Here is a 14,417-nt window from a genome sequence, read left to right on the forward strand (position 1 = left end):
CAGGCTCAGTAGTTGTGGCACACGGGCTTAGTTGCTCCACGGCCTGTGGGATCTCCCTGGGCCAGGGATTGAACCCGTGTTGCCTGTGTTGGCAGGCAGATTCTTAACCACTGCGCCACCAGGGAAGTCCCCAAATCAAGTTCTTATACAAGTGAGAATCTATGTCAGCCCTATCTATTGTGTTCTATTAGCTTGATAGTGTTGATATTATCCACTATGATGACATGATCCATCAACCCAGCACGAGAGAACATACCTATTTAGTGACCAGAAAGCTTGTGCCCCTGGATTTACTCTCTCAATCTCTCCTGTTCACAGATTCTGACACGAAAGCCTCCTTTTAATTTGTTCCATCATTTTCACACATTTTCTTTTAAAGCTATTAAATGCTTAAAGGAACTTGTGAAACACCTCTTATCCTGGGGTTCCATGAAAGACAGTTAGAAAATCACACTTTGTCCAGATGAAATGCAAAATACTTCTGTTTGAACTCTTGCTATAGGGATATTTGCTATAATGATTTGCAAAAGGCTTTTTTTTTTAAACCTAAAATTTGTAATCAACTTGAAATCTACTGTAATGAATGTGCACACCTGCACTAGTAAAAATATTCTGCAGGGGTCCACAGGATCAAGAGTGATACAATCGTACCTAAGCTCTTCTCTAGCTCAAATTATTTAAAGGCACTGTTCATTATCCCTTTTTCTCCCCATCTTTTTCTTGAGAATTTAACCCTTCACAGGTCCAGAGTCTGCTTCTACCATACACCTGGAAGCACAGCCAACCTTGGCCCAGTTTAGATAGTATCTTTAATATATTATTTTGTTATTTATGTTACAGTACAAGCATCCTGCAATATAGGAGATCATAATACAAATGTGATACTGAACAGTACCTCCAAGTCCTTCACACAACTAATGAATTCATAAAATGTTAAATAATTAGATAATCTAATATTTTTAATGCTTTATGTTTCACAGAAATCCCTGGTGGACAGTCAAGTGCTAGTGATACCTGGGAAAACTGGTGGAATCTGCACAGGCTAGAAACATACTATTACCTTTCTCACTTAAAATTATGGAATTCATAGACTAAATACAATCTGAAAATATGCTGCTCAATAAGTTTTTAATAATGGATTTGATCAGACAGAGTCCTGAAATTGTCATTTGATAAATCAAACTCACATTTCAGCCTTGTCTCTGATTATACCCAGATAATCTTGGAAGTTCTGGGTTTTCCCAAACTCTTATTTATAATCTCTGGCTTACTAATGGTATGCTAAACTCATCCAGGGTTTATGGCTTTCCTTATTCGTGAAAAGCATATGACTATTTTTTTCTAGTTCTGACAACCATACATGGTAAATACTCTATTAACAGGAGCTGCTGTTAACATAATAACCAAATATACAAGCAAAATTATTTTACTTTAAATATTGGGAAAATGGTATTTGTAATTCAAAAACTTGAGGCAAATGAAGTATTACATAACCTCTAGATCTTGTGTCTCAAGAACACATCAACACATGAACACATCATACTGTGGCACCCATTAAGGTGCCTTTCAAAAGGGTCTTTAAGTTTATACAAGTGACTCCCCCACCAAAAGCAAACAAACAAAATGTCTGATCATTTCATCTATTATAACAAAATAAAAATTCTCCAAATGGATGGGGAAAATCAATAGGACTAGATCCTGCACTCTACCACCTTATCCTTTTCTTCTGAAAACAGTCTTAAGTGAATATATGATGCAAAGACAATATAAAAATGAGTAAGACAAGATTCCTGCCTTTAATATCTAACATTGTCCCTGACACATGGTACATACTCAACATATTTTTGTCTACTGAATGAATGAATTACCTGGCATGTTAAGATTTTTCTTTTGAGTAACAGTCAGCAAATTCTTATTTTATCCACAGAGAAAAAAATTAACTCAAGAAAAATCAAACAAAATCTTCTTACCCACAGTCTGGAGCTGGACACCACCTACAATCAGGATCTGCAACGAGCCACCGTCTAAGCATAAATTCTTCATATTTTTCCATCAAGACATCATCACTCAATATCAAGCGAATATCATGGGGATTAAACCGTTCAGTACATTCTGGGCAACTGATATTAACCCTACTTTCAGAAATTTCTATCCTTAGGTATTGTCGTAAGCAATCCACACAAGATCTATGATGACAAGTCATTATCTCAGGAAACCTGTCTTTAGAATGCCGTAAAAGGCACAAGGGGCACTCTATAAAGTCTCCAACTTGTTTGCTGATAGAAGTTAATCCATTGTCAGAGGAGGTATTTGTAGAGAAAATGGAGTTCTTATCAGTACACATTTCAGAATGTATACTTTCAATACTCGCAATTCCATCCACCCCGCCATTTAGCTCCCTTGATTTACGTTTGTTATCCTTTTTCCTCCGAAACAGAGAGCCTATTGAAATTCTTCTTTTTTTGGGTGCCTTTTTGACCGAAGGCAAGCTCACAGATGAAGCAGAAGACTGAAGATCTCGATCTGAACCCATTTGCCGATGTAAACTCATGTCTAAAATGCTCATTAGAATTGAGTCAGGGTCTGTGTTTACACACAGCCCTTCATTATATTTAGAGATAAAACCTGTTTCTTGTTCTTGCATTCAGATTAAGTCATGATGTAAGAAAATCCTATTTGGTTCCTTCAGAGAATTCTTGAAAGAGTTCAATTTATGGTAGACTTATCACAGATGTTCTGAAAAACAAAAGAAAACAAAAACACCACGATTATTTAATTGCATGTTTCTTAATAAACTTACAAACCCTCTATGAAACTTCAAATAAGTATGTTCTTTAACCATTAGTTTTTGGTTTTGATTTTTTTAAATAAGGCCAGTTTATTGAGTAGTCTACAAGAGAATATAAAACCAATGCTGATATAACAAGGATATTACTTATCTTAAGAGTCTAGATTTGAGCTGACCTTATTCTTAAAATCTTGTACAAAACTTTTGATTTTTATCACACTCAAACCTCAATGATTCCCACTGCCTTTAGGAGTTTAAAAAAAATTGACAATAAAATGGACATGCAAATACAAATGGCTAAGTAGAGCTTACACGATCGTGAAGAACAAAGTGTGTGTGGGGTGGGCCGGGGTATGCTCTTACCCTGCAAGATATAATGACTCATTATAAAGTTACAGTAATTAGGAAGACAGTGTGGTACATCACCAAGATGGATACAAAGACCAGTGGAACAGAACACAGTCCAGGAAAAAAGTCCCACATATACACATGGATACTTGACTTATTGCCAAAAGTGGCACTGCTGAGCATTAAGAATGGCCTTGTCAAAAACAAAACAAAAACAACATAGTACTGTTTTACTGGTTACCCATCTGAGAAGAGAAAAGGAACTTAACCTATAGCTAACCCCCTGCATAAAAATCAATTGATGGTTCATAGATCTAAATGTGAAAAGTAAAATCATAACGCTTCTAGGAGTTGATAGAAGAGAATATTTCAATGAAAAGATTTCTTAAACAAAACATACTAAAGTACTTACCATAAAATGAAAGATTGTTAAATTGGACTACAATAAAATGAAGAGACAGTATTAAGGGAGTAGGAGAAGACATTTGCCACATAAAACTAATAAAGGACCAGTATCCAGAATATGGAAAGAATACTTAGATGTCAACAAGACAAAGCAGACAATATAATAGAAAAATGGGTGAGGGACACAACAGGCACTTCACAAAAGAATATGAAAAAGTGCTCAACATCATTTGTTGTACACATTAAAGCCACACTGAGAGACCACTACACACCCAGCAAAATGGCTAAAACTCCAACTGACATTTCCAAGTGTTAGCAAAGACGTTGACTGCTGGTAGGAGTTTAGAAAACTACTTTGAAAAACTGTTTAACAGTATCTACCAAATTTGGACACATGGATACTCTATTACCCAATTTATACTCCTATACATGAATGCACGAGAAATGAATGCATACATGCACCAAAACATCTACATAACAACATTCACAGCAACACTAGTTATAATAAGCCCATACACTGGACACAACCCATATTTCCATCAACAGTAGAATGGATAAACAAGTTGTGGTATATTCATTCCACATTCTGGTATATTCTGGTATACCAGAAAGCAATTAAATGAACAAAATACTGCTACTCATAAAACAAGAATGAATCTCTCATAAAAGGATCTGTACTGTACAATTCCATTTAAATAAAGTTCAAAAACAGACAGAGCTAATCTATGATGTTATAAGTCAGTACTGTAGCTACCTTTTGAGGAGAGGCACAAAAGAAGAGGCACAGGTATAGTGGTTACAAAGCTATGTTCAGTTTGTGATAAATCACTGACCCACAGACTCATGATGAATACATTTTTCTCGGTGATTGTTATACCACAATTAAAGGTCAAAAAAAAAACAACCAAGCTCCCTGAGGTGATATCCACACATATTTCACTCAGGCAAATTTTACTCATGTCTATCAGTTTATATTTTCCCATCGTCTGCAGCATATTCCCTTAATTCTGAGGGAAATATAGAGTGTGATGGTAAATGAACTGAAAATTTCTGCATATTTTCTTCTTTATAGTTATTATTTTCTCTTGCATCTCAAAATGCTTTCTGTACTCCAGGGTTCAATATATGTATCAATGAACAGAACTGTAGAGGGAATCTATCTTGGGGATTCTGTCCTAAGAATTTATCATTTAAAACATTAAACCAGTGGTATTTAATGAATACCAGCTGGAGAATTTTTCAAAACACACTTTTAGAAATTTGATACCCATATAATTCATTATCTAAAAAAGAACCTAGTAAGAGCGAATGGAGGTGCTATTAATATTTAAACTAGGATAACAGGGGCAAACTAGAACATATGGTCATCCCACTTAGGAAGACTTTCTAAAACATTCTGCAAATATACAAATAGGCATCAAAGGAAAAGAAACAAATTTGAATACTAAAAAATTTAATATTTTTATATGGCAAAAAATACTATAAAGTAGGATGACGTGATAAATTAGTAAAACATGTATAACAATGAACAAATTTCCTTAGTATACAAACAGCTTTTACACATTAGTAAGAAAAAAATGTACAACCTAGTAGTAAAATGAGCAAGGATATAAGGAGGAAGTTTGGAGAAAAAGAATTACAAAAATTAGGAAGATAGGAAACAGTGTTCAACAACACTAAAGAAATGAAAATTCAAACACTAGATACACCATCTGTACACATTAGACTGACAAAGGTTGAAAGAGTTGGTGAATGTGTATTGAAAGAAGCACCTCACATATTGTTGGGAGGACTGCAAATCAGCACAACTCTGGGGAACCAATTTGGCACTATCTGTTAAACTTCAAAATGGAACTGTTCTTTGACCAGCAATCCTACATGTAAAATTTATCCTTCAGAAAATATGACACAAGTATGCAAAGAAATATTGTGCAAGGAAACTCACTGCAGCCTAGCTAATAGAAGCAAACAAAACAAAACAAGGCAAACAAGCCCCACACAAAACCTGGAAATAACTTCTGTCCCACAGGGAACTGGTAAAAATAAAGGAACCAACCACAATTTACATGTAATGATAAGGAAAAGATCTCGCTACATAATACTGAGTGAACAATAATAACTGCAAAATAGTATGTATAGTATGAATCCATATGTGGAAACAAACGCACCCACAGAGGTTTACATGTACCTACACAATTTCTGGAAAAATGTTAAACCATTAACAATGGCTACCTTGGGGAGAATAATCTTTAGTATTCACTTTCTGCTTTCTGCATAGTTTACAATTGTACCATGAGCATCTATTGCGTATAGTTTAAAAAAAAACCAGTTAACTGAATCCCACAAACGACAACAAAAAACATATTCCACTCTAGAGCTACCCAATCAAATTGAGGATGTGGTCCAGAACTTGTATATTTCAAAAATGTTCCTCAGTAATTTAGTTGCACACGCTGGTCAAGAACCACTAATTCTAAAGAGAGTCTGCTAAACACTTTCACTTAAAAACAGAATTCTATAGGCTTGGCTTCCAAAACAAGGCTCCTTGTTTTTCATTAGTTTAGGTACTAAAAATAAAAGTGCCATTAAAAAAAAAAAACCCTCAGTTTATAGTCATTTTCAGCCTATGGGGCTATAGTGAGGTAGTACTTAAAAACCTATGTATAGAGATAAGAGAGACATTTAAAAAAAACCCACATAAATTAATGACTATCCTGTAGAAAAAATCCACGAAAGGTGTCTAAAAGCATGTGACTCAACAGTATTGGGAATGCCTCAATCAAGGGGACTTTGGCTTAATTTCAAAGTTAAAGTCTAAGCCTAGCATGTGCTAAACCCTGAGGTTACCACCATAAACAAGATAGACATGGGTCTCTGTACTCAATGCGATATGTCTGGAGAAGAAATATGTATCACAAAACCAATAGTTATAAACTTATATATATTAAATTTGTCTCTGTTACTACAACTTGAAAACAGCCGAGTCCATTTTCACCAGATTTAGAGGGAGTCTTTCAGACATTATGACAAACTATAGGCTATTACAGAATTCATCTTAAAAAGAAAGGAAGCCATCTTGCAAGCCACCTACAAGATTAATAAGAGGCCCTGCATAACAGCAGATTCAAAAGATATAGTCAATATTTCACCCCACCACCCCGAAGTGTGGACATATTCGTACCTCCTTCCCCTCCTCTCAGTGATTTACAATATACAAGTTTTAGCCATATACATAAAGTTTAGTCTAACTTTGCAGATGGGAAATCAGAGACTCAAGAGTATTAAGTAAAGAACTAAACCTAATTATTCTAGTGGTATATGAAATTAAGATTATATGGTTCACCCACAACAAAGAGTTTTTAATCAAACTGTTTATTTGCATAAACATTTAGAAACTAGTAAACTAACTTGGATTTCTGAGACTATACCCTTAACCACCAAAAAACCAAAAAAAGCACTACAGAAATTCTGCCAATTTGAACAGATGACAAAAATGTGTGAAATTATTAAAAAAAAAACTTTCAGTGATTTAGAAACTTATTTTTAGAAAAAGCTGCTTTTATTCTCCAATGAAAAATAAAAATCTATTATTTGCATCATTTAATATAGTACTATTCTTTTTGAACTCAACTTTTTAAACTATCAACTGTATCAATCTGTAAGTACTATTGTTATGTTCGGCCTCATAAATGCACACACCATTAAGACAAAAATATTATTTGAGTTCTAAAACAAAAAGCTGGGTTCCTGGTTGGAAAAAGAAGGGGAAATACGTTGTATATAATAATACCACTACACAGTAGAGTTTTAAAGTGCTTTTAAAGCACTTTTGATTTAAACTTCATTGCCCTATGGAATGGGTATTATTATCCTGATTTGATAGATGAGAAAACTGAAGTGCAGAGAGGGTAAATATTGCACAGTTAGGAAATAACAGGGTTCAGGGTCAAATTCAGGTCTTCTGATATCTCAGCCTCAGTACCATCATCTGTCTGCAGCTGCCTTCATGAAACAACTCCAGTCACTATCAGTATATCAAAAATTGTCTCAGAAAACAAAAGACAATTATATTTTACATATCATCTAGGGCTGGTCTTAACTATCCCTCAATTCCATGCCTTATTCAAGCCATTCCCTTTTCTCTCCTCCTAACTAAACTGTACTCACATTTTATAACTCAGATAAGAAATTTTTACAGTGTTCACTTGTTTTTCTGCCCTGATTACCTTCAATGTTTTAATAAGGTTTTAAATGTAGAACTTGAATATCTGTGATTTCTTTAATACCACACACAGCCAAGATGGAGTCAGGAACATAGACACTGTGAATAAATACCAAATGAGTATTTCTTAAAATGACACAATGTCACTGAAGTGATGATATCATTTCATAAGCACAAGAAAAAATCTTGTTATTTCACTGTCATGCCTCCTAGGCATATACATGTTCTACTTTTTAAAACGTCCAATTAGTTCACACCAAGTTTACAAAGACAAATATGAGGTCTACTGGATCAAATGCAAAATAAATTATGTATTAAAAACCTAGAGTAGTTTACATCATTTCAGAGTAGGAACAGGAGAGGCAGTAAATACAACTCCTAATAATCCCCAACTTTGGATATTCTTTAAACTGATTTACTATCACAAGGATTTGTCGAAGTACAACACATCGATAACATGAAGAAAAGTAGTGGGGGAAAAAGATAACTGAGGTTGGCCTCCATGATGTTATGGCTGTTGGCTTAGTGGGGATACCTTTCCCCTCTAAATAAAAGTATAGATCTGTAACTGCAGATGCTAGAAGAGCTTAGTGAAACAGAAAGGAGAGTAAAATACAAGTAGACCCCATATTATGTATTTTCAACCAAGTATCTAAAATCATATAGGAGGCAATTCTCTTAACACCAATGTCACAAGAAATTCCAATCACCTGCTAATTAAAATATGAGAAATGGCTCTCTTTTCCCCTCTTTCCCAGTCTAGCACAACTCCAACAAGTAACGAAGACTCTCTGCCAATTGCTGCTACACACTTTCATCCCCCTGAAGAAACTGGTTGAAAAATTAGTTTTTATCACTGGCAAAGGAGCCCCACCTCCTGACCTTTTTATGTACTTAAATTGAAGACCAGCACCTGAGACTGGTATGAAGGACAAAGACGTGAACCTGCTTACCTAACCTTCTCTAGCCCACAGTGTTTATACCTCTTTAAAGTCAAGATCTCTTTGATTCGAACTTTTTTGTACCTCTTGAGGAATATGGAATTAAGAAATAGGAATAGCCCACAACAAAGGTATTTCTACCACATGTCAAAGCTTTATGGACCAAAGATGTAGTAGAAGAGCTGATAACTTCGTACTGACGCATCATAAAATACATCTAATTTGGCAGCATGCTATTTTTTATTCTTCGTAAAAATTATGGAAGTTGACCATTCCAGGTGAAGCACCTAATAAACAATTACAATATTGTTTGACATGAAAATGTGCTGCAGATTTTAAATGTTCAACTTATAAACACAGGATAGATAAAAACAGTTAGAAAGCTCAAATCCATACAAAATAGTAGCCCATGTTTGAAAACCTGTATGTATCAGTCAGGGTCCCGGCAAAAAAACAAAGCAGTTTCAAAGAGATAACTGAAGGGCTCATTTACAAAGGTGTGGGTAGGGTTAAAGGAACCAACAGGGATGGCAAGTCTTCAGGAAGCCACTGCCAGCCTTCTGAAAGAAGGAGCAGGGAGAGAGCTGTCCAATGGCAACTGGAAGAATAAATACCCAGCTTCTCCTCTGGATCTCCAATATCCACCAATGCCTCACACTGGCTAAATCCAATCAGAAACCAACAAAGGAGCCCAAGTGAGGCAGTCCTTAGACTAGGTCAACCTCCTCTGGGGCACAGAGAAAGTCAAGGAAGGATGAGGAGTGGATCTGGAGGGGCAAATAAAAAACACCCAGTCTGGATGTATAAAGAAGAGAATTTGGGAGTTAAGACCTGGTCAGCCACTGTTAGTTATAAAATCTCAGATAATGTTCATTCCTGAGTCTGTGATCTCCACTACAAAATATGGATGATACCACTTACTTCAAATAGATGTTATGAAAAGAAAGTGAAATTGGCACGTGCTAAAACCTGGCACTATGCTAAATGTTAGCTGAAGTGAAATGTAAGACAAGCTTTGTATCTCTAGTACCTAATACAACTTGTAACTCATTGTAGGTGCCTAATAAACACTGGATAAATAATGATGCAGAACACACATAAGTGGAAGTGAGGAACTGAGGATTCTGTTCATATCTTTGCTTTTGGCTTGTTATTGCTGTAAGATTCTCTTTAAGTGATACAACCTTACTACATCCAGCTTTTAAACTGTGAAAAGAATCTTTACCCCACAAGTGCTACAGCAGCGGTCCCCAAGCTTTTTGGCACCAGGGATTGGTTTCGTGGAAGACAATTTTTCCATGGATGGGGGTGGGGACACGGTTTCGGGATGATTCAAGTGCATTACATTTATTGTACTTTATTTCTATTTTTATTACACTGTAATATATAATGAAATAATTATACAACTCACCATAGTGCAGAATCCCACCATAGTGCATAGTGGGAACCCTGAGCTCATTTTCACTTGCCACTCACTGATAGGGTTTTGATATGAGTCTGCAAGCAATAGATTTATTATGGTCTCTGTGCAGTCAGACCTCTCTGCTAACGATAATCTGTATTTGCAGCCGCTCCCCAGCGTGAGCATCACTGCCTCAGCTCCACCTCAGATCATCAGGCACTAGATTCTCATAAGGAGCCCATAACCTAGATCCCTCGAATGCGCAGTTCAAAGTAGGGTGTGCGCTCCTATGAGAATCTAATGCTGCCACTGACCTGACAGGAGGTGGAGCTCAGGCGGTAATGCGAGCGATGGGGAGTGGCTGTAAATACAGATGAAGGTTCGCTTGCTCACCTCCTGCTGTGCTGCCCGGTTCCTGCTGTGCTGCCACTGGCAGTGGTCCGTGGATTGGGGGTGTTGGGACCCTTGTGCTACAGGATAAATAAGACGTGGTGAATATCTTGACATTATACAACTTCAAGAATTACAGATTTAAAATATTCAACCAATAAACATCTCCTAACTACAAATGTTTTAGTAGCATCTATTAACCACCCACATGCCTATGTGATTTAAGACTCATGAAAGGGTATTCTGGAGATAGAAGGCTAGGCAAAATAAAGTTTATAAACAATAAAGAAATTAATTTACCAAGAGAAAATCCCATTATACTCTTGAATATCTGTTTCTGCCTCTGTTATACAGCTAAAATTAGGTTTCTTCTGTTACTTCTCACAAAGGTAAAAAGACGGAGAAAATCCAATAATTTTGTGTTGATAAATGCTAAGTATAAGAGCAAAGAGTACCTACAGTTTCTGATTTCAATTTCTTTTACTGACGTCTGACACCCAGATGTTCAGCACCTCTAAAACATGAATGTAATAAAAGTAGAATGCAAAAACACTTAATAGCACTGTTGAAGAGAACGGAAAGAGGATTAAGTATAAAGTTGTTTTTGTTTGAAATGAGGAGGGAATAGGTACAGAGATTCCCAGCACTGTTTCTACTGATCATTAATTCTGATCACTAGTGAAGCCTGAGCTATCTCATACTTAAGTGAGAATCAAGAACATAAAGAAACGAGACTTTCTATTTTAGATGCTACTAAAATACTATTTTATATTACAAAAGCATAACAGGCCATTAAACTTTTTCAGCCATATATACTTATGTTGAGAGGTTGAGAGAAAATGAGGAATAAAGAAAAAATTTTAATGACTATATATTTGGTATTATATGTGGTTCTCAAATGTTTCCAAGTCACATTTCATTTTCTGTGAACTAACCACATGTTCATATCCTGCTGTTGGTATAAGGCCTTTTGTGTAAAGGAACTTTGTTATTATGTGTCAAATAATTTTTTTTAAACTGTATGGTAATTTTCCAACATAGGAATTTAAAATTTTGTGTGTGTGTGTGTGTGTGTTCAAATTCACATATCTTTCTCTTTATGACTTTTGGATTCTATATCTGTCTTGGAACATCTTGCTCACTCCAAGATTATATTTTTAAAATTCCCTCATGTTTCTTTCTGGTACTTCTATGCTTTGTTTATTGCTTACATCTTTCACCCATTTCAATTTATTTTCATGTTAGGACTAAGTAGAGATCAAAATTTGAGTTTTTCTAAATGGCTAGCTAGTTATCTCAACACCAATTATTGAATAATGATCTCCTTTCTACCTACCTCTGACCTAATTTGGTAGGCTACTTCTTGGTGTATGAATTTCTTGCTACCGAGGTGGTATGGACTTCCAAAATATGTTCTTGAAATAAACTACCGAACTGTTTCATTCCAATTTATGCTCCCACCAACTGGAAAGGTGCTTACTTCTCTGAATTCTCATCAACACCCTATATCATTTCAATAGCTTTTTCTAAGTGGCAAAAAAAAGTAAGTACTTTCATTTCCATTTCTTTGATTACTAAACAAATTGAACATTTGTTCACGCTTACAGCCCTCTTTATTTTTTCAATGATTTATCTGTTCATATTTTTTACCCATTTTAACACTAGAACATTAATGGTCCTCTTTGATTTTAAACCTTTCATATTTACTTCCTCTTAATATTTGCCCTTTAATGTTGTGATTTTTGAAGTTTAAGATGTTTATTTAGTCACATCTACCAAGTTCTTCTTTCATTGCTTTATATGCTTACAAAGTATTTTCTGAGGATAAAATCTATTTATAGACATATTTACCATTTCTGGTACTGTTCATTCCTTCTTGTGGATCCAAGTTTCATCTGACGTCTGATGTCATTTCCCTCCAGCCTGAACAACTTCCTTAAGCATTTCTTGGTGTTGCAGGTTTCCTAGCAATGAATTCTCTCAAGTTTTGTTTATTTGAAAAATGTCCTTATTTCACCTTCATTTTCATGGATATTTTGTTCTGAATATAGAATACCAGGTGGATAGCTTTATCCTTTCAGAACTTTAAATAGGTCATTCAATTGTCTTCTGGTCTCCAATCATTTCTGATTAAGTCATCCTTCACTGATATTTTAATTCCTCTATAGTAATGTGGGTTTTTTCCCCCTTTGGCTGCATTAACATTTTCTTTCCATCTCTGACGTGCAGCAGTTTGATTAAGATATGCCTAGATGTGGTTTTCCTTTTATTTATCCTAGTTGGGGTTCAATGAACGTATTTTTTACCCTACTGTCTGTCTATGTCTGTCTCTTATCTCTCTGCTATTCACATGTTAGTTTTTTTGTTTGTTTGTTTTTTGAGGTACGCGGGCCTCTCACTGCTGTGGCCTCTCCCGTTGCGGAGCACAGGCTCTGGACGCGCAGGCTCAGCGGCCATGGCTCACGGGCCCAGCCGCTCCGCGGCATGTGGGATCCTCCCAGACCGGGGCACAAACCCATGGTCCCCTGCATCAGGCGGACTCCCAACCACTGCGCCACCAGGGAAGCCCCACATGTTAGTTTTAATACTGTCCCACTGGCCATCAAGGCTCTGTTCATTTTTTGTAATCTTTTTATCCATTCTTTGGATTGGCAAATTTTGTTGATCTAGCTTCAAGTTCATCAACTTTTTCCTCTTCCTTCTCCAATCTGCTGTTAAATCCATTCAGTAAAATCTTTATTTCAGATATTGTACTTTTCAGTTCTAGACTGTCTATTCTTCTTTATAGTTTCTATTTCTCTGTTGAAATTGCCCACCTATTCAGTCATGATGATCATGCATCTCCCTTTAGGTCACTGAATATATTACAATTGCTTTAAAGTCTGCTAATTCTGCTAATTTTAGGGTCAGCTACCATTTTGGGGTGGATAGTCTTGACATTAAATCACGTTATCCTGATTCTTCACGTGTCTAGTAGTTGTCTAGTATAAACTGGATTTTGTGGATGTTATGCAGTAGAGACTTTTACAGCTTCTTATCTGCTCCTAAAAGTGAGGATTTTTATTATACCTGGCAGTTAAATCACTGGCTAATAAAGTCAAACTTGTGGAGGCTGGTTTTATGTTTTAGAATGGGTCTCTGGGCACAAATGTTTAAAACCCCTTAATTTGGTGGGAATCAAACACCAAATTGTCTCCCCTGCAGAGAGTAGCAGGTGAAATCTCTAGTCAGCTTTTTCAGCCTAACTGCTATTATTTTCCATTGAGCTCCTTGGAATCTTTCTGCAGAGTTCAGGGGTCACCTGGGTATTTCAGGGGAGTTTTTTCATAGATTTTAGGGCTATCCTACTACAACTCCCTCCTTTCTGGGATTTATCCACTCAATTTCCAGCCATTCTGGCAGTCCCAAATTCCATCCCTTGACACCTTAGGCCAGTAAGACTTTAGTTTTCTGCTTGATTTTCAGCTGCCCTGTGCTGCATGAACTTTTCCTCAAGAGGAAAGCTGTATACACTTTGGGGGGAAAACATTTGGCGGTTTTCCAAAGGAGACCTTTACCAAAGGATCTGAGATACAGTATTCTTGAATCTGTATACGATGCTGTCATGGGAAATTTTAGCTTAAGCATGCATTAATTCATTATTCTTTATAATCATTAATTCATTTACTCTTTCAACAAATATGTTCAGTGCCTATCATGTGCCAAATACTCTTCTAGGTGGTAGACATATAATAGTGAACAAGACAGACAAGGCCCTTGTTCTGTGGAACTTTCATTCTAGTGCATCCTAACCAAGCACTGAATAAAGACATTTCAGACTATGTCTTCCCCAAACAGTAATATTAGTGAGTTGGCAAGGATATAAATTATAATAGGGGCTTCCCTGGTGGCGCAGTGGTTGAGAGTTCGCCTGCCGATGCA

General features: G+C 36.2%; 1 protein-coding gene across 2 annotated transcripts in view; it reads right to left on the reverse strand.

Annotated features, from left to right (window-relative positions):
- The window catches only part of RNF19A (ring finger protein 19A, RBR E3 ubiquitin protein ligase), a 213,913-nt gene that overhangs the window by 26,398 nt on the left and 173,098 nt on the right, over positions 1-14,417 (reverse strand). The window contains exons 1-2 of one of the 2 annotated variants that reach the window (XM_081258377.1): positions 10,500-10,639; positions 1,971-2,736 (exon numbers count right to left, since the gene is read on the reverse strand). In XM_081258377.1, the coding sequence (XP_081114503.1) occupies positions 1,971-2,644 (674 nt within the window). In that variant the 5' untranslated portion in view covers positions 2,645-2,736; positions 10,500-10,639. Of the gene's footprint in view, positions 1-1,970; positions 2,737-10,499; positions 10,640-14,417 lie in introns of those variants that run through there. The other variant, XM_081258378.1, reaches the window with a different exon arrangement.

The sequence above is a fragment of the Mesoplodon bidens genome (genome assembly GCF_964165515.1).
Source record: "Mesoplodon bidens genome assembly, chromosome: 16".
Classification (NCBI taxonomy): domain Eukaryota; kingdom Metazoa; phylum Chordata; class Mammalia; order Artiodactyla; family Ziphiidae; genus Mesoplodon; species Mesoplodon bidens.